Source organism: Coregonus clupeaformis, chromosome 1, assembly GCF_020615455.1.
Source record: "Coregonus clupeaformis isolate EN_2021a chromosome 1, ASM2061545v1, whole genome shotgun sequence".
In the NCBI taxonomy this organism is placed as follows: Eukaryota; Metazoa; Chordata; class Actinopteri; order Salmoniformes; family Salmonidae; genus Coregonus; species Coregonus clupeaformis.
In genome coordinates, this window is record NC_059192.1 from 12,492,982 (window position 1) to 12,514,116 (window position 21,135).

General features: G+C 46.3%; 2 protein-coding genes across 3 annotated transcripts in view; both read right to left on the minus strand.

Annotated features, from left to right (window-relative positions):
• Window positions 1-14,251, minus strand: part of LOC121581424 (inactive ubiquitin carboxyl-terminal hydrolase 54) — a 71,420-nt gene extending 57,169 nt beyond the window's left edge. The window contains exon 1 of the mRNA XM_045223715.1: window positions 13,994-14,251. The gene's annotated coding sequence lies outside the window, so the exon portion shown is untranslated. The remainder of the gene's footprint in view (window positions 1-13,993) is intronic.
• Window positions 14,252-14,319: 68 nt separating this feature from the next.
• LOC121586362 (myozenin-1) lies at window positions 14,320-20,787 on the minus strand. Of its 2 annotated transcripts, none has more exons than XM_041903108.2 (6): window positions 20,580-20,787; window positions 17,613-17,706; window positions 15,735-15,901; window positions 15,255-15,327; window positions 14,935-15,106; window positions 14,320-14,829 (listed from the first exon to the last, which is right to left on the minus strand). In XM_041903108.2, exons 2-6 carry the CDS (start codon window positions 17,695-17,697, stop codon window positions 14,589-14,591), a joined length of 738 nt encoding a protein of 245 aa, XP_041759042.2. In that variant the 5' UTR covers window positions 17,698-17,706; window positions 20,580-20,787; the 3' UTR covers window positions 14,320-14,588. The 2 variants fall into 2 exon arrangements, with proteins under 2 accessions (XP_041759042.2, XP_041758959.2); XM_041903025.2 differs by having other exon boundaries at window positions 15,255-15,330; window positions 20,580-20,786.
• Between the last annotated feature and the right edge of the window lie 348 nt (window positions 20,788-21,135).

Sequence of the window (21,135 nt, forward strand, 5' to 3'; positions counted from 1 at the left end):
ACACGAGCCTACCAGACGAGCTAAATCACTTCAATGCTCGCTTCGAGGCAAGCAACACTGAAGCCTGAATGAGAGCATCAGCTGTTCTGGACGACTGTGTGATCACGCCCTCCGTAGCCGATGTGAGTAAGACCTTTAAACAAGTCAACATTCACTAGGCCTCAGGGCCAGACGGATTACCAGGACGTGTACTCCATGCATGCGCTGACCAACTGGCAAGTGTCTTCACTGACATTTTCAACCTGTCCCTGACTGAGTCTGTAATCCCAACATGTTTCAAGCAGACCACCATAGTCCCTGTGCCCAAGAACAGTAAGGTAACCTGCCTAAATGACTACGGACCCGTAACACTCACGTCTGTAGCCATGAAGTGCTTTGAAAGGCTGGTCATGGCTCACATCAACACCATTATCCCAGAAACCCTAGATCTACTTCAATTTGCATACCGCCCCAACAGATCCACAGATGATGCAATCTCTATTGCACCCCACACTGCCCTTTCCCATCTGGACAAAAGGAACACCTATGTGAGAATGCTATTCATTGACTAAGCTCAGCGTTCAAAACCATAGTGCCCTCAAAGCTCATCACTAAGCTAAGGACCCTGGGACTAAAGACCTCCCTCTGCAACTGGATCCTGGACTTCCTGACGGGCCGCCCCCAGGTGGTAAGGGTAGGTAACAACACATCTGCCACGCTGATCCTCAACACGGGGGCCCCTCAGGGGTGCATGCTCAGTCCCCTCCTGTACTCCCTGTTCACCCATAACTGCATGGCCAGGCACGACTCCCAACACCATCATTAAGTTTGCCGATGACACAACCGTGGTAGGCCTGATCACCGACAATGATGAGACAGCCTATAGGGAGGAGGTTAGAGACCTGGCCATGTGGTGCCTGGATAACAAACTCTCCCTCAACGTGATCAAAACAAAGGAGATGATTGTGGACTACAGGAAAAAAAAAGACTGAGCACGCCCCCATTCTCATCGATGGGGCTATAGTGGAGCAGGTTGAGCGCTTCAAGTTCCTTGGTGTCCACATCACCAACAAACTATTATGGTCCAAACACACCAAGACAGTCGTGAAGAGGGCACAACAAAGCTTCTTCCCCCTTAGGAGACGGAAAAGATTTGGCATGGGTCCTCAGATCCTCAAAAAGTTATACAGCTGCACCATTGAGAGCATCCTGACTGGTTGCATCACTGCCTGGTATGGCAACTGCTTGGCCTCCGACCGCAAGGCACTACAGAGGGTAGTGCGTACGGCCCAGTACATCACTGGGGCCAAGCTTCCTGCCATACAGGACCTCTATACCAGGTGGTGTCAGAGGAAGGCCCTAAAAATGGTCAAAGACTCCAGCCACCCTAGTCATAGACTGTTCTCTCTGCTACCGCACGGCAAGCGGTACCGGAGCGCCAAGTCTAGGTCCAAAAGGCTTCTTAACAGCTTCTACCCCCAAGCCATAAGACTCCTGAACAGCTAATCAAATGGCTACATGGACTATTTGCATTGTGCCCCCTCCCCCACCCCCTCTTTTACGCTGCTGCTACTCTCTGTTTATTATCTATGGATAGTCACATTTATTATACCTATATGTACGTATTACTTCAATTACCTCGACTAACCGGTGCCCCCGCACATTGACTCTGTACCGGTACCCCCTGTATATAGCCTCACTACTGTTATTTTTACTGTTATTTTACTGCTTTTATTTTTTACTTATCTATTGTTTACTTAACACTTATTTATCTTAAAACTGCATTGTTGGTTAAGGGCTTGTAAGTAAGCATTTCACTGTAAGGTCTACACCTGTTGTATTCGGCGCATTTGACAAATAACATTTGATTTGATTTGAGTCAGAGTATTACTAATATTCAATCAAACTCTGAGACCCTGCGGTCCAACACCATCAGCCCTGCTCTACATCACCCATATTGGTCACTGTACCATTGATGTTTCAGTTCTGCCTAGGTTTCCCTCCCTCTTATACTAGTAGTTGATAGAGTTTGGTGACAGCCCATCACAGTAAAATAACATCTACTACACAATGCATTTATATTACAGCTGGCTGCACAACCACCATTTAGCAGACACTCTTATCCAGAGCAACTTATAGTAGTGAGTGCATACATACGGGTTTTTTTCCATACTGGTCCCCCATGGGAATCAAACCCACAACCCTGGTGTTGCAAGTGCCATGCTCTACCACCACCACCCTCCACCACCACCTCCACCTCCACCACTACTGAGAGTTGCATTATAAAGTATTATAGTCTGTCTCTCTTTCCTCCCTCTCCTGCCCTCCCCCTCTCTCTCGCTCCTACGATAGAGCCGCATAATAGTGTGCTTGACATTTAAAGGTAATTTCCGTTTGAGCCGGAAATTACAAGGTAGGCCTATGGGCGGGGCTATATGATCAGCTATCTGGCACAAAAAGATCTCACGGTTTTACCAATTTGACTTCAGATTCTGACGTTTATACAAGTTTCTCCAAACGTCATATTTTCAAAGTGTTTTTGACACCCTGGGTTGCTCCTCTCACTCCGCATTGTTCCGAATGGTTAGGTTCAGGGTTAAGGTTTGGGATAGGATTAAAACATTAGGCATTCATTCCAAATGGTTAAGGGTTAAGGTTTGGGATAGGGTTAAAACGTTTGTTTTTTAAACAAGTGTCTACCACTGGGATTGAATACACGACCTTCGGAGTCACGGAATTACGCCCATCTACCACGTTCCCCCAGTGGCTGGTTTTGAAGGCATTCCCCGATGTCCTCAGGACATGGACAAACTTCCAATTTCGATGTCAATCTTGAGCGATCTGGCAAACTTGTGGAGAGCTCAAATTCAGATTGGTATTGGGGCAGTGTGGCTGTGTCTATCCGAACAGGCCAGTGTTGAACTACACGGGACTTTTGTTGAATCTACTCCATTTATAGAACTTTTGTACAAAATTCCTTCAAGATTTTTAGCATTTTGCTCTTTAAAGCCCTACAAGAAAACAAAACAACTAATCTTAGATTCCTGGTGCCTCGACTCCTTCCAACATCACTTTCTAGTTTCCAATCCCTTCAACACTTAGACTCTTTCTTACACTCGCTCTCTCAGTAATTCTCGGAGGTTTGCTAGCTAGGACGCTCTCTCTCTCAGTAATTCTCTGAGGTTTGCTAGCTAGGACGCTCTCTCTCTCAGTAATTCTCTGAGGTTTGCTAGCTAGGACGCTCTCTCTCTCAGTAATTCTCGGAGGTTTGCTAGCTAGGACGCTCTCTCTCAGTAATTCTCTGAGGTTTGCTAGCTAGGATGCTCTCTCTCTCAGTAATTCTCTGAGGTTTGCTAGCTAGGACGCTCTCTCTCTCAGTAATTCTCTGAGGTTTGCTAGCTAGGACGCTCTCTCTCTCAGTAATTCTCTGAGGTTTGCTAGCTAGGACGCTCTCTCTCTCAGTAATTCTCTGAGGTTTGCTAGCTAGGACGCTCTCTCTCTCAGTAATTCTCTGAGGTTTGCTAGCTAGGACGCTCTCTCTCTCCGTAATTCTCTGAGGTTTGCTAGCTAGGACGCTCTCTCTCTCAGTAATTCTCTAGAGTCTGCAGCCAGCCCCTCCTCCCCGAGTTCTACTCAGACATAACATATGGAACACTCCTTTCGAGAACATTTAATTGATAGATCAATAACATTCCACATCTAGATGCAGGGTGAGGCTAAATTGCATTATCTTCTATAATTATAATGTTGTTTACTAAAGTTCAATCAGGAAGGCTGGTCTGAATGCTCGTTTAACCTCATCAAGTAAGCATAATATAATTCACTTTGTTTCTTATTCTAGGGGCATTGTGGGATTGAATACAGACGTGTCATCATCACGCGTCTTGCTTCTGATCTTCTCTCTAGCCACGTGAGGAATGTAATTCACCTATTTACCTTATAGCCTAGAATCACGGCACAATAATGCATATTCCTCATGCATGCTGTTCAACCTATGGGCTCACTCTTGCAATTATCACCTTCCTCTCTCTCAACCAATGGGCGAATATCTTGGGATGTATTTATATGTAAACTTTCCCATGTACTATGACTTGCTGTTTTTCAGCAACAGTTGTCGACAAAACCAACCACCTCCCTACCACCACCAGCTATAATAACCTTAAGGCCTGTCATTGAAACTCCTTTCAATTGAAACTCCTTTCGACGCCAGCTGCCCAGCAAAGGGCTACCTGTCATCAGCATCTGGCTCCGAGGAGTATTCCTCAGAACTATTTAATACAATTCCATAATGCATTCAGTCTCTGTTGTTCATTCAATTAAGCCTGTACTTGATTTAATTTTAATTCATACCCACACAGACGCAGCTTGAGAGTGGAATGGCAGTTGGATTTCCATAGGGATTCAGAGTTGCTCACAGAAAGAGTTGGGACAACTTGCTGCCTGCCTCCCAGGACATCGAATACTATCACAATTAACTATTTTACTATGAGTTGTAAGTCTACTGACTCTCGAAATGCATTGAACTGTTATTGGTCAAAATAGCCTATGCAGGAGCCCCTATGATGGTGTGTGTGTGTGTGTGTGTGTGTGTGTGCATGCATGTGTGTCGTGACTCGTGTGTGTGTTTGCGTCCATGCATGTGTGTGTGTACGTGTGCATGTTTGTGACAGATAGTAGAAATGATTTAAGACTAAGACACAAGGTAATTCACCCAGCTGATACACTATGTTCATTAATCAACTATACAGTATAACACACACACACAACTAACACACAAACCTGGTACACACACACACACAAAAACACACACCTACAGTGTATAAAGAATTCATCAATACAATCAGACACATGCACACTCACACAGACATTCTATGAGAAGGACTGAAAGGCTGTGAATATGTTCATATGTTAATGTATTCACTTAATATCTCTTACATAATGTAATTCATACGCACACTAACCCTCACGTGTCCTATGTCTTCAGGACCGGCTCCAGGCATAAGTGACATAAGCGGTCACTTAGGGCCCCTGGCCACTAGGGGGCCCCCGACCCCAAAAAGTATTATTATATTTTTTTTTTGGGGGGGGGGACTTACTATTGAGATTAAGAATAGTAGAATACACAAGGTGCAATTTTGAAATGTGTCTGTGCATCAGCAGTTATTCTCTTGTTATGTCAGTCTAGACCTGGGACGATAAACCAACAATTATCGACACAGACCAAACTGACCACTTATCGTGAACATTTTGCTGATATTGTTCATTACAATAAATAACCAATTAGGCCCTACTAGAGATATGTGAAGTTTGAAATTAAATAAGTTTGCTAACATGGGTGATTGAAACTAGTAATAGTTATAAGGGTCATGTTATGAACTTACAGTATCTTTCCATTTATCGTTATTATGATAATTCAGTAAATTAATCGTTTTATGGTCTAGGTCAGTAACTGACAGCCACTCAATTAGTCATGTCAGCTAAAACATTGTTACTGGTAGTTAGTCTACTCAGCTATCTAAACTTGTAGTAATTATGGCCGAATACTGACTGGGCACGCAGTGCAGGTGCCCAGGGGCCCTGACCTTCAAGTGGCCCACATTGATTTTTGTTAGTCATTCTCACTCAGATATCATATTAACATGGCATAAGGCATGGCAAAATGTGTAGGATTGCAAGAAATTTGCTTTAAAACTGCTAAAATGTCTCTTCACCCCATGGCAAAATGAGTAGAATTGCATGAAGTGTGTTATAAAATTGCTAAATTTTCGTAAATTTTTGAATTGTAGGAAATGAACTTTAAAACTTAAAATGTTCTCTCCACTGTCAAGAGGGGAGCCACTAAAGGCTTGGTCCAGCCCTGTTAATTGAATTGAGAAAAGAATAGAGAGCGAGAGAGCGAGAGAGAGAGAGAGAGAGAGTGGGAGAGGGAGAGAGAGAGAGAGAGTGGGAGAGGGAGAGAGGGAAAGAGAGTGAATGAAAAAGTAGACACCTACTCTCCTGTCCTCTTCTCTCCCTACTCTCCCCTCATCTCCCCCATCTACCCTCCTCCTCGATCCCCCTCTCCTCTCCTCCAGCAATAAACAACTATCACAAAATAACCCAACACCAGCCTATAAGAATTTACAGTGCATTCGGAAAGTATTCAAACCCCTTGACCTTTTCCACATTTTGTTACGTTACAGCCTTATTCTAAAATAGATTCAATAAAACCTTTTCCTCATCAATCTACACACAATACCCCATAATGACAAAGCGAAAACAGGTTTTTATAAATTTTTGCAAATTTATAAAAAATGTAAAACAGAAATACCTTATTTACATAAGTATTTAGACCCTTTGCTATGTGACTCGAAATTGAGCTCAGGTGCATCCTGTTTCCATTGATCATCTTTGATGTCACGATCGTCTGAAGGATTGGACCAATGCGCAGCGTTGCGAGTGAACATGATGACTTTATTAATCAAAGCAACCACGAAAAACAACAAAAGACGATACGTGAAGTTCTATACTGAAATACGACAAACAGCAACAAAGAAACAATAACCCACAACACAAAGGAGAAAACACACAGAATATATATGGCTCCCAATCAGAGATAATCGAGCCGACAGCTGACACTCGTTACCTCCGATTGGGAGTCATCGACCAATCACCACATGACACAAACAAAATGAAACTCACCCATCCCCAACACCACCAAATGAAATACACCCCAAACACACGAAAAGAACAACCCTGGCTCAATATAAACGTCCATAGAGCCAGAGTGTCACAGTACCCCCTAAAGGTGCGAACTCCGGGCGCACCAACATCAGGACTAGGGGAGGGTCTGGGTGGGCGTCTGTCCATGGTGGCGGCTCTGGCCCCGGTCGTGATCCCCACCCCACCACAGTCACCACCCTGCTTCGGTAGCCTCCTCCCAATGACCACCCTCCACCTAACCCCACCTGGACTAAGGGGCAACCCCGGACTAAGGGGCAGCATCGCCCTAGGGGCAGCACCGGGATAAGGGGCAGCACCGGGATAAGGGGCAGCACCGGGCTAAGGGACAGCACCGGACTACAGGCAGCACCGACTACGGGCAGTACCGGACTAAGGGGCAGTACAGGGCTAAGGGGCAGTACCGGGCTAAGGGCAGCACCGGGCTAAGGGCAGCACCGACTCAGGGGCAGCACCGACTAAGGGGCAGCACCGGACTCAGGGGCAGCACCGGACTCAGGGGGCAGCACCGGGCTAAAGGGCAGCACCGGACTAAGGGGCAGCACCGGGCTAAGGGGCAGTACCTGACTAGATGGCGGATCCTGGCTGGCTGGCTCTGGCGGATCCTGGCGGGACGGCTCTGGCGGATCCTGGCGGGGACGGCTCTGGCGGATCCCGGCGGACGGCTCTGGCGGATCCAGGCTGGGACGGCTCTGGCGGATCCTGGCTGGACGGCTCTGGCGGATCCTGGCTGGACGGCTCTGGCGGATCCTGGCTGGATGGCTCTGGCGGATCCTGGCTGGACGGCTCTGGCGGATCCTTGCTGGGACGGCTCTGGCGGATCCTGGCTGGACGGCTCAGCGGATCCTGGCTAGACGGTTCTGGCGGATCCTGGCTGGACAGCTCTGGCGGATCCTGGCTGGACGGCTCTGGCGGATCCTGGCAGGACGGCTCTGGCGGATCCTGGCTGGCTGACGGATCTGGCGGATCCTGGGCGGGGCTGACGGATCTGGCTGCTCATGGCTGGCTGACGGATCTGGCTGCTCGCGGCTGGCTGACGGATCTGGCTGCTCTGGCTGGCTGACGGATCTGGCTGCTCGCGGCTGGCTGACGGGTCTGGCTGCTCGCGGCTGGCTGACGGGTCTGGCTGCTCGTGGCTGGCTGACGGATCTGGTTGCTCATGGCTGGCTGACGGATCTGGCTGCTCGTGGCTGGCTGACGGATCTGGCTGCTCGTCGGCTGGCTGACGGATCTGGCTGCTCATGGCTGGCTGACGGATCTGGCTGCTCATGGCTGGCTGGACGGATCTCGCGCTGATCCGGGTCTGATCGGAAGGCTCTGGCTGCTCCTGTCTGGCGGAAGGCTCTGGCTGATCCTGTCTGAGCGGAAGGCTCTGGCTGATCCTGTCTGGCGGAAGGCTCTGGCTGATCCTGTCTGGCGGAGAGCTCTAGCGGCTCCGGTCTGGCGGACGGCTCCTGAAGGCTCATGGCAGACGGGCGGCTTTGCAGGCTCAGTACAGACGGGCAGTTCAGACGGCGTTGGGCAGACGGACAGTTCAGACGGCGTTGGGCAGACGGGCAGTTCAGACGGCGTGGGCAGACGGGCAGTTCAGACGGCGTTGGGCAGCCAGGCAGTTCAGGCGCCGTTGGGCAGACGGGCAGTTCAGACGGCGTTGGGCAGACGGGCAGTTCAGACGGCGTTGGGCAGACGGGCAGTTCAGACGGGCGTTGGGCAGACGGGCAGTTCAGGCGCCGTTGGGCAGACGGCCAGTTCAGGCCGGCTGGCGACGCACATCGTGGACCTGGTGCGTGGAGTAGGAACAGGCCGGACCGTACCGGGAACACCCACCACTGGCCTTAACTGGGGATCAAGAACGGACCGGACCAGACTGGGAACACACTTCAGTCTCTCATGCCGTGCCACAACAACTTCCCTCCCTCTACTCGCCAATGGCTCCCGTAATCCGATAGCCTTCTCTCCTTTTCTCCCTGTGGCAGCCTCCTGCTGCCCAGGCGCCTGACCATGTGCCCCCCCAAAAAATTTTTGGGGAGTAACCACGGGCTTCCAGCCTCGACTCCGCGCTTCCTCTTCATACCACCTCCTCTCGGCTGCAGCTGCCTCCAGCTCTTCACGAGGGCGGTGATATTCCTCCTCAGACCACCTCCTCTCGGCTGCAGCTGCCTCCAGCTCTTCACGAGGGCGATGATGTTCCTCCGGTTGTGCCCAAGGACCCTTTCCAGCCCGAATCTCCTCCCATGTCCAAAAGTCCTTAGGAGGCATCCATAACTCCTGTGTCCAGACCCCTTGCTCTGGACGCGCTGCTTGGTCCTTTTTTGGTGGGTTATTCTGTCACGATCGTCTGAAGGATTGGACCAATGCGCAGCGTTACGAGTGAACATGATGACTTTATTAATCAAAGCAACCACGAAAAAACAACAAAAAGACGATACGTGAAGTTCTATACTGAAATACGACAAACAGCAACAAAGAAACAATAACCCACAACACAAAGGAGAAAACACACAGAATATATATGGCTCCCAATCAGAGATAACGAGCCGACAGCACACTCGTTACCTCCGATTGGGAGTCATCGACCAATCACCACATGACACAAACAAATGAAACTCACCCATCCCCAACACCACCAAATGAAATACACCCAAACACACGAAAAAGAACAACCCCTGGCTCAATATAAACGTCCATAGAGCCAGAGTGTCACATTTGAGATGTTTCTACAACTTGGAGTCCACCTGTGGTAAATTCAATTGATTGGACATGATTTGGAAAGGCACACACCTGTCTATATAAAGGTTGCACAGTTTAACAGTGCGTGTCATAGCAAAAACTAAGCCATGAGGTTGAAGGAATTGTCCGTAGAGCTCCGAGACAGGATTTTCAAGGCACAGATCTGGGGACGGGTACCAAAACATTTCTGCAGCATTGAAGGTCCCCAAGAACACAGTGGCCTCCATCATTATTAAATGGAAGAGGTTTGGAACCACCAAGACTCTTCCTAGAGCTGGCCGCCCGGCCAAACTGAGCAATCGGGGGAGAAGGGCCTTGGTCAGGGAGGTGACCAAGAACCCAATGGTCACACTGACAGAGCTCCAGAGTTCCTCTGTGGAGATGGGAGAACCTTCCAGGACAGCCATCGCTGCAGCACTCCACCAATCAGGCCTTTATGGTAGAGTGGCCAGATGGAAGCCATTCCTCAGTAAAAGGCACATGACAGCCCGCTTGGAGTTTGCCAAAAGGCACCTAAAGACTCACAGACCATGAGAAACAAGATTCTCTGGTCTGATGAAACCAAGATTGAACTCTTTGGCCTGAATGTCTGGAGGAAACCTGGCACCATCCCTACGGTGAAGCATGGTGGTGGCAGCATCATGCCGTGGTGGATGTTATTCAGCGGCAGGGACTGGGAGACTAGTCAGGATGGAGAGAAGGATGAACGGAGCAAAGTACAGCAAGATCCTTGATGAAAACCTGCTCCAGAGCGCTCAGGACCTCAGACTGGGACGAAGGTTCACCTTCCAACAGGACAACAACCCTAAGCACACAGCCAAGACAACGCAGGAGTGGCTTCGGGACATGTCTCTGAATGTCCTTGAGTGGCCCAGCCAGAGCCCTGACTTGAACCCGATCGAACATTCTCTGGAGAGACCTGAAAATAGCTGTGCAGCGACGCTCCCCATCCAACCTGAAAGAGCTTGAAAGGATCTGCAGAGAAGAATGGGAGAAAATCCCCAAATACAGGTGTGCCAAGCTTGCAGTTTCATACCCAAGAAGACTCGAGGCTGTAATCGCTGCCAAAGGTGCTTCAACAAAGTACTGAGTAAAGGGTCTGAGTACTTATGTAAATGTGATATTTCATTTTATTTTATACATTTGCAAAAATAAATTAAAAACTGTTTTTGCTTTGTCATTATGGGGTATTGTGTGTAGATTGATGAGGGGAAAAACAATGTAATCCCTTTTAGAATAAGGCTGTAACGTAACAAAATGTGGAAAAAGTCAAGTGGTCTGAATACTTTCCAAATGCACTGTAACTACAGTCTCCAAACCAACGTGGAATTCCATAAGTTCTACCTGACCACATTTCCATCTACAGTGCCTTCAGAAAGTATTCACACCCCTTGACCTTTTCCACATTTTGTTGCGTTACAGCCTGAACTTAAAATTGATTAAATTGACATTTTGTGTCACTGGCCTACACACAATACTCCATATTGTCAAAGTGGAATTATGTTTTTAGAAATGTTTACAAATTAATTAAAAATGAAAAGCTGAAATGTCTTGAGTCTATAAATATTCAAGCCCTTTGTTATGGCAAGCCTAAATACGTTCAGGAATAAATGTGCTTAACAAGTCACATAATAAGTTGCATGCACTCACTCTGTGAGCACTAATAGTGTTTAACATAGTTTTTTAATGACTACCTCATCTCTGTAACCCACACATACAATTATCTGTAAGGTCCCTCAGTTGAGTAGTGAATTTCTAACACAGATTCAACCACAAAGACAAGGGAGGTGTTCCAATGCCTCGCAAAGAAGGGCACCTTTTGCTAGATTGGTACAAAATAAAAAAGCAGACATTGAATATCCATTTGAGCATGATGAAGTTATTAATTACACTTTGGATGGTGTATCAATACACCCAGTCACTACAAAGATACAGGCATCCTTCCTAACTCAGTAGCCGGAGAGGAAGGATACCGCTCAGGGATTTCACCGAGGCCAATGGTGACTTTAAAACAGTTACAGAGTTTAATGGCTGTCCTGAATACAAAGCGTTATGTTTGGGCCAAATCCAACACAGCACATCACTCTTCATATTTTCAAGCATGGTGGTGGCTGTATCATGTTATGGGTCTGCTTTCCAACAGACACTGGGAGACAAATTCACATTTTAGCAGGACAATAACGTAAAACACAAGGCCAAATATACACTGGAGTTGCTTACCAAGACGACATTGAATGTTCCTGAGTGGCCTAGTTACAGTTTTCACTTAAATCGGATTGAAAATCTATGGCAAGACTTGAAAATGGCTGTCTAGCAACGATCAACAACCACCTTTTACATTTACATTTTAGTCATTTAGCAGACGCTCTTATCCAGAGCGACTTACAGGAGCAATTAGGGTTAAGTGCCTTGCTCAAGGGCACTGACAAATGTTTCACCTGGTTGGCTTGGGGAGTCGAACCAGCAACCTTTCGGATACTGGCCCAACACTCTTAACCGCTTGAAGAATTAAAAATAATAATAATGTGCAAATATTGTACATTCCAGGTGTGCAAAGCTCTTAGAGACACCTAGACAGACTCACAGCTGTAATCGCTGCCAAAGGTGATTCTAACGTGTGTGTGTTTCATGTTTGAAGTTTTATTGTTACTTGCACGAGTACAGTGAAATGCTTAACTTGCAAGCATTTGTGTATATGTATGTACAGTGTATGTATGTACAGTGTGTGTGTGTGTGTGTGTGTAGTCATGAGTGCTAGTATGGACAGTAACAGACAACCTCATCCAGTGGTGTAGTGGTGCCTGGAGAAGTGGTTTTACTCTCATTTTGGCCCGCTCGGCAAAGGAAAGGCACCCTGTGTGAAAAATCCTATGAGAAACACTCTGAATTACCTACAAAAACCACTCTGAATTACCAAAAAAACACACTCTGAATTACCAAAAAAACCACTCTGAATTACCAAAAAAACACACTCTGAATTACCAAAAAAACCACTCTGAATTACCTAAGAAAACACTCTGAATTACCTAAGAAACCACTCTGAATTACCTAAGAAAACACTCTGAATTACCTAAAATGATTAATCCCATATTGGTCTTTCACAGTCAAGCCAACCCCAGCTGTACTGTGCAGTAGGCTAATCGTAGTCCTACTATTGAAACAGATAAACTGAATCAGAAATTCACCTTTTTTTCAGGTTTTTGTCTCAAGGTCACACATTTTATTTTTAAACAGAAAAACAACAACATTTATGTTCTAAGTCTATAACAATACTTAAACCACATCAGGAGACTACTTTTGAGGTCTGGGAAAAATCAAAGAAATGTATATTTTTGAGAGTAGTTATCCTTTAATTCAAGTGTGCAGGCACCTAGCACTGTTGTTTGATTAGCATTGTTTCTGTAGCACATGAGATGGAGTTTGCAAAAGCTAGTTAACATTTAATTGAGAAGGTTTTTGGTTAAGCCTTTCCATCTACCAGAAGACGGTTAGGTCTATCATTAGCCATTTACTTCATAGTATGAGGCATGTCTTACCTTGCTTCAAAACGTGGAGGCGATTATTTTGATAAAGACTTACTCATTATGTGTTCTCCTGTTCTATTGGTTTTCTTTCAACTGTTTTTCAATGTCTAGCAGCCAAAGGCATTATCCTAATCATATTAGCAACCCACGATAGTTGTTGCATCTTTAAATCCCCCCTCTTTCTAAAGGACATTTCCATCTCTGTCCATGAAACAGCTTGCATGTGTTTTCCCGCAAATTGCATTTTGGAACATTCACGTGTAGGCCTACTGCCTTGTGTACATTGCTGTGCCTAGAATGTGAAGAAATAATAGTTTATCAACATTTTAAGCTAAACATTCCGATATGTTGCATCAGTCCTAAATTGATACTACACACTACACTACTTTGATACCTATCAATGGGGATTGAGAAGTGAATATATGCAATGCCCACTGAAAAATAAGTGGGTATACGGCGTATATCTGCGTACACCCTTCACTACACCACTGACCTCATCAATACAGACCAAACAGCAGCGGTAAATCAATACCTGGACTGATGACACCTGCTACCGGGGCTGAGGTTGTAGCTTTCGATCAACAAGTCGCAGGGCCGTTAATAGTTAACGCAAACCAACTGTAATTAAAAATAGAATAGCCCAACTGAACCGTTTATAGGCTAGGTCCGATAATACGTTTAAAAGCATTAGGTATCTACACAATATCTACCAACTCTGAAAGGGTAAATCTGGTCATCAGAATCTCTGTCTGTTATGAAACGATCCTAATGATGCACTCGTTTTACGTTTTAGTCATTTAGCAGACGGTCTTATCCAGAGTGAGTGGGAATCGAACCGAGAGAGAGAGAGAGAGAGAGAGAGAGAGAGAGAGAGAGAGAGCATCCTAACAAGCATACGCACATCTGGCCGCGCGGCACCACGCACGTCCTCTCGAACTGACTTTTCCGCGTGCGTCAGCTGCATTTATTTACTGTTGAAGGAATACAACGTGTCCCTTCCTTTATCTCTCGTAGATGGAGTTTAAAGAATGCGTGCTCACCTCGGGTCCCGTTAGTGTCCCGTTCGAGACTCGTGCTGTCGCTGTAAAAAAATAACGATGGAGAGGAGAGGGGCGCAATCCAGGTTTCCATCCAGTGCTGCGGCCGCGGCACACTGCTCTCGCGATAGCATGCCCGTCTTTCCGATCTCGCTCACAGAGAGTGACGTCACTGTGGGACTGAACGGCTCCCGGCCGCCCTCTCCTGGTCAATGAACTGAACTGCCTCTGTGATACTGTACCAATGACGTCATGACGAAACTAGACCTGAATTCTAATGTGTTGAGGGATATGATCAACTGAAAATAAGCAGAGCTCAGTAGCCAGGATTTCTGTACACGGAAAGGTTTATTGGTAAATGCAATTTCATCCAGGCTATATTTTCAACTGTCAAGGTTATTGTCTTATTATCTTCATCACTTTCTTTTTCACTGTCATCATCACCATCGCCTTCATCATCACCATCCCCTTCATCATCACCATCACCTTCATCATCACCATCACCTTCTGTCTCTTCTCTCTTCAGCCACGTAGGTTTCATGCAAATAAATACATATCAACATATGTGTGTGGGTATGGCAGGGTTGTGTGTGTGTGTCTACAGATCGTCCGTCTCTCCGTCGAAGGGCAGCATGTTGTCCAGCTCCATGTGGATGTGTGAGTTGTCCTCCAGGTTACACACCCAGCCGATGGGGGTGCGGTTGAACGAGGGGCGGGACCTAATGTCCCCCTGCAGGGAGTGGAGGGACTCCGCCTCCACTGGGGCGAATAGGATCTCAGGAGGCTCGAAGGTCAAGTGGCCTCCCGCGTTCTCGGAGCCGCCATAGGGCAGGGCCGTCCTGTCAATCAAATATTACTATCATTATGTACAGTATACATGGTAGTTACATCAGCAGATTGAAGGCCATGTCATAGCTGCCAACACTATAGACTGTAGGTTTTACCTATTGAAGCTCTTGAACTTGGGCATGTCGTGGGGGGTATGTGGTCCAGCCATGCGGTGGTGCATGGTAGAGGTCAGGGACTCGTCTCCCCTCATGGCCCGTTCCCATGGCGACACGTAGGTACGCACATACTGCTGCCTCCTCTTTTCTTTCTCTGCTTCCTTATCCTCCTCTAGATAAACACAACGCCATCGCACACGTGTTGATATCAGACCAGCCGTTCAACACATATGAATGTCAAATACTTTCACATGCTTGAGGTGTGCTTGATTTAGCTTGGTACAATGGAACTAATGGAATGTAAAAGTGCTTAGTTCTACCATGCTCAGGTTCCTGAGTGAGTGGTGGGGCTGTCGTCTCACACCCCAGGGATGGAACCAGCTGCTGGAGTTTCTGCTAGATGAGGCAGGACACAAAGTCAGATAAGCACACACACACACACACACACACACACACACACACACACACACACACACACACACACACACACACACACACACACACACACACACACACACACACACACACACACACTCACACACACTGGTACACTTAAACACTCAGCTCTCTGGGGCTCCCTTGGCATTAGGCCTTCACACACACACACACACACACACACACACACATACACGCACACACACACATACACGCACACACACACACACATACACGCACACACACACATACACGCACACACACACACACATACACACACACACAGACACACAAAGCCAGATCAGTGTGCAAAGACACTCACTGACAAACAGACCTCCCCTCCCCCTCTGTCTCCCTGTCCTCACCATATTCTCGTTGGTGATGATGAAGCGCTCCACTCTCTGTTGCCTCATCCTGAACATCTTGGATCCCTTGTTGGTCAACAGAGACAGTTCCTCCAGCATGGTGTCTTTAGGAGTCTTGATCTTTGTGCCCAGATCAAACTCTGATGCCTCAGGATCCAACTCTTCGTCTGGAGAAGGGGGAAACACAATATCAGGCATTGGATGAGATTAAATGTCATTTACATATCCATGAATTCATTGAATACAATGCTAAATTTACACAGCACCACAGTTCCCACTTTACTATATAAAGCGCTTTGAGCACTGGAAACGTGCTATATTTATCCAATCAATTAACAATCAATATTATCTTCCCAGTCCGATATCAATCCTTACCCATTTACCCCCCATCCTCTAGTCTAAACTCCAACTCCTAGGCTCTGTAGATCTGAAAATGTAGATAGGTGCAAAAAATATGGCAAAAACTCCAACTAACCTATCTGAGAGTAAGGTGGAAATATTACCATTATACATCCTCCTTTTCTCTCTCTCTCTCTCTCTCTCTCTCTCTCTCTCTCTCTCTCTCTCTCTCTCTCTCTCTCTCTCTCTCTCTCTCTCTCTCTCTCTCTCCCTCCTAACCTCATTCTCTTTCTCTCTCTCTCTCGCTCTGTTTCTCTCTCTCCCTCCAAACCTCTCTCTCTTTCTCTCTCTGTCTCTCTCCCTCCAAACCTCTCTATTTCTCTTTGTCTCTCTCTCCCTCCAAATCTCTCTCTCTCTCTTTCTCTCTCTCTCTCTGTCTCTCTCTGTCTCTCTCTCCCTCTCTAATAAAAGTGTCAAATGGGTTTTGCAGACGGCTGGCTGCTCTCCTCTCGTCCCCATAAAACATTCTCTTCAACATCCGCTAGACACACTCTGATATCACTCATAACACCTGGAGCCCAGCCACATCACACACACACACACACACACACACACACACAGCTTTAAAGCTGGGAGCTGGCAAAGCAATCCTGTGCTGAGAGGATTGTGTGTGTGTGTGTGTGTGTGTGTGTATGTGTGTGAAGTGCTCCACTCTCCGTGCCCCCCAACTCCCCGTCTCAGTCTCCAGTATCTATGCTGCAATAGTCTATGTGCCGGAGGGCTAGGATCAGTCTGTCCTATCTGGTGTAATTCTCCTTTCTTATCTGATGTCCTGTGTGATCTTAAGTATGATCCCTCTAATTCTCCCATTTCGCTCTTGCTCTCCCCTCCCGGAGCACCTGAGCCCTAGGACCATGCCTCAGGACTACCTGGCCTGACGACTGCTGTCTGTCCCCGTCCCCAGTCCACCTGGTCGTGCTGCTGATCCAGTTTCTGCTGTTCTGCCTGCTGCCCTCTCTGTCCCCCCCCCCCCTCTCTCTCTCTCTCTCTCTCGCTCTCTCTCTCTCTCTCTCTCTCTCTCTCTCTCTCTCTCTCTCTCTCTCTCTCCCCCCCTCTCTCTCTCTCTGTCTACCGCACCTGCTGTCTCGACCTGCTTTCTCGGCTATGAAAAGCCAGCTGACATTTATTCCTGGGGTACTGACCTGCGGCACCCTCTACAACCACTGTGATTATTAGTTGACCCTGCTGGTCATCTGTGAACGTTTGAACATCTTGAAGAACGATCTGACAATGGCTATGTACTCTTATAATCTCCACAGGCACACCCAGAAGAGGACTGGCCACCCCTCAGAGCCTGGTTCCTCTCTAGGTTTCTTCCAATGTTCCTGCCTTTCTAGGGAGCTTTTCCTAGCCACCTTGCTTCTACATCTGCATTGCTTGCGCTCTGGTGTTTTAGGCTGGGTTTCTGTATAAGCACTTCGTGACATCAGCTTTATAAAAAATGTTGATTGATTGTGTGTGTGTGTGTATGCATCATACCATCCTGGGTGATGTTGGTCAGATCGGTAATGATCTTGTTGACCTTCTTCCTCTTGTTAGGGGGGGCGGGAATTGAGAGAGGCATGCCTGCAGCCTGTACCAATCAGAAAGACACAGTTAGAATTAACAGCCAATCACAGACTGTCGATTAGACGGATGATGATGACGCTGATGATGGTGGGTCATTTCCCCTCCTGTGTCACAACTAAAGACTGGGTGGTTGGTCACTTCTGTCCATCTGTTTGCTGGATCACAACACCATTAGATTTAAGGTGGGGTTCCAGGGAGCCATTACTCTGTAGCTCTGGGTCTGTGGGTTTATCTTCCATACTGTAGTTGATGTAATTGATTGAATCTGCTGTAATTGAAGCTCCTGCTGGAATCCAACACCCTGCCGCTATTATTACTACGTGTTCCACAGCAGCTCTGCTGAGTGTCACTGTCACCACTCACTCACACACACACACATCACATAGACACTGACACACACCACATACGCATACACACACTCACATACACCTTGATCGCACCAGGGTCCCCTGGGTAGACATAGGGAGAGGGGGAAGAATGCAGGGCTTATGGAGCTCCTGATGGGTTAGCGTTGGGAAAAGTCCCCCAACTTCAGGATGTTGTGAGGCTGACGGCCTGAGGGTCTGGGGGTCCCGTTACCCCCAGCACAAGGGCTCCTATCCCCCTCACTATTCCTGTTTTAGCTGCAGATACATCTCCATGGAGGACAGCTGACAGGGAACTTCATCAGTCAGCACATTCCCAAACACACACGTCCCGATTCCCGAAACACTCAGCTCATCCTCTAGAACTCCCACCATAATCTCTTATGAGACGTTCACGTGCTGTCGGAGTTATCGGAAGTTTGGAGTTCTGACTGGGACGTTTTTTTCGATTGACCCTCCAAGTGGGAAACTCAGAGAAAATATTGTTACCCGAGTTGCCGAGTCGTGACATTCCACCATTGACCTTTCACCTTTTCAACCAAAAGATGATGACAAATGGAATGACCATATTATAATTTATAATAAATAATTAACCTTGGTTTATATATTTGTATGAAAATGTCTGCTGAAGGTTCTAAGAATGTTTTACTCTGGTTCCTTGAAAGTTTTCCAGGGAGGTTTTATTAACGCTCTGAGAACAGAAATTATTAATGCTCTGAGAACGGAAATTATAGATTAGGTTTTTGAATATCTTCTTTAAAACGTTCACTGTATGTTTCAATAACACTTTTAATGACACTGCTAGCTTATTTGGGGAACATATTTTTTTAAACTCCAAGCACAGATAAGACACATGGGGAAAAAATCCTTAGGCATTAATCATGCAAACACATTTCTTTTTTGTTATGACAAGGCATCAGTGGAATTCGAACCTATGAACTTCTGGTCTCTATCCATGGAATTAGTCCACTTCGCCACCAGGGCTGCATTTACACAGGCAGCTCAATTCTGATCTTTTTCCCAATTATTGACAAAAGTGCTGATCTGATTGGTCAAAAGACCAATTAGTGAAAAAACTATGAGAATTAGGCAGCCTGTATAAACGCACCCCAGGATGGAGATAGCAAGCCATGTGTTTTTAACTCATACAAAGCTGTTCATTTTAGTCTATTCAAACAGACCCCATTTCAAAGGAAACAAGCACTCATTAAGACCAGGTGTGGCCAATTAGTGGGCGTGGCCAACACCTGAACACACTTAACAAGATAGAGGAAGAGAGAGTTTTGTTGATACTGAGAACAGAATGTATATGTTTTTAAATAACATTCTCTGAACATTACTAAAGTTTTCTGGTGGTTTTTAATTGAACGTTTTCTTAATGTTCTCGGAACAATTTGAGAACATTACTTTAATAGAACAATGAGGAAATCGGTAGGAAACGCTACGCTGAAGAACTGAAGTTCCCACAGAAGAAAGTTGTTTTTTAACATTCTCTGAACTATTTGAGGACATTCCCAATGTCAAACCAGTTGAAGAACATTCCTGGAACATTAGCAAAATTTAAATTAAATGTAACCATGTTTGAACTTTTAAGAAATGTTCTGTTAAAGTAATGAAATACCAAGAAAATACTGTTTTCTTTTGTCAAGTTCCTTAAATGTGCTGAGAATGTTCCAAAGCCAAGCAACTATCCTGCACCATTCCCAGAAAGTTGTTGGAAGGTTGTATGCAAAATAACCATAGGACAACCACACTCTCACGAAGCTCTAAGAAACATGGTTCTCAAAACGTTATGTACTCGCTAGGTAAATTCTTATTGGTTGAAGAATTGTTCTAACTTCAGAAGCACTTGAACTCAATCATGTCGGACTTACGACTCCAAGCACGTGAATGCCCAATCATACCACTGACATTCCAAACCCACTCCAGCCTGATGGACATGGAATGTGAATGGTTTGTACCCGATGAGTGTTGAAGAGTATAAATTGCTAAATCTATGCAGCTACTAGCCAATATTTATAAAGCGATGTGAGTTGATACCATTAATACATTCATTAATTTATGCTGTGATACATATGACATGCTGCCGTACGTGGAGGACACATGATATACACTGACAAGGACATTTCCGCCTGAAACAGCACAGCAAAGCCCAGCCTAGTGCAATGCAGGCCTTGCATGGCATAAACCCATGTTGAATCAAATCTAAAACCACTATATCGCTCAATTCACCCCTTAAACGTGAGCTTGTCCATACCTGGCTGACATTTAGACCTACATCAGTCCATTCTTATCACCACCAGATAACCCATAAGTCTGGGTGAGATAATAGACGCCATTTAGAAAAAGCTTTTATCCAAAGCGACTTACAGGCATGTGTGCATACATTTTATGTACAGCTGGTCCTAGGAATTGAACCCACTACGAAGGCGTTACAAGCATCATGCTCTACCAACTGAGCTACAAAGGACCAGGGATTGTGTGGGCAGTGATGTCACAAACTCAGCCTTACCTCAGTAGAATCCTCAGGAATTAGAGAAGACGAAAAGAATGTTCCAGGAGGAGAAGAAGAGCTGAAAGTATTCCAGAAAGCGTCCCAGTGCCTACCCTCATGTACACCCGAGAGAGAGTGTGAAAACCTATCACAGTAAGGAGCTGGGCTATGGAGGCCAGGGTGGGCGGGAGCTGCTTAAGGGTCTACCAGGAGACTGATATTATCTCTCAGATGCTCCTGTGGTCTATGTATAGACCAGTATATTGGGGGGTAGTGGGAAGAGGGAGGGAGGACGGAATAGAGGATAGAGAAAGATAATCACTTACCCCCCTTCCCTTCGCTCCCCGAGAAGTGTGTTTCTCACCATGGTGAAGTGTCCAGTCTACCCTTCAGACAGACTTTATACCTTTAGAATAAACAGCTGGCTGTGTCCCATATCACTCAGATCTGTTACCCAACTGACCACAGAGAGAGAGAGAGAGAGAGAGAGAGAGAGAGAGAGAGAGAGAGAGAGAGAGAGAGAGAGAGAGAGAGAGAGAGAGAGAGAGAGAGAGAGAGAGAGAGAGAGAGAGAG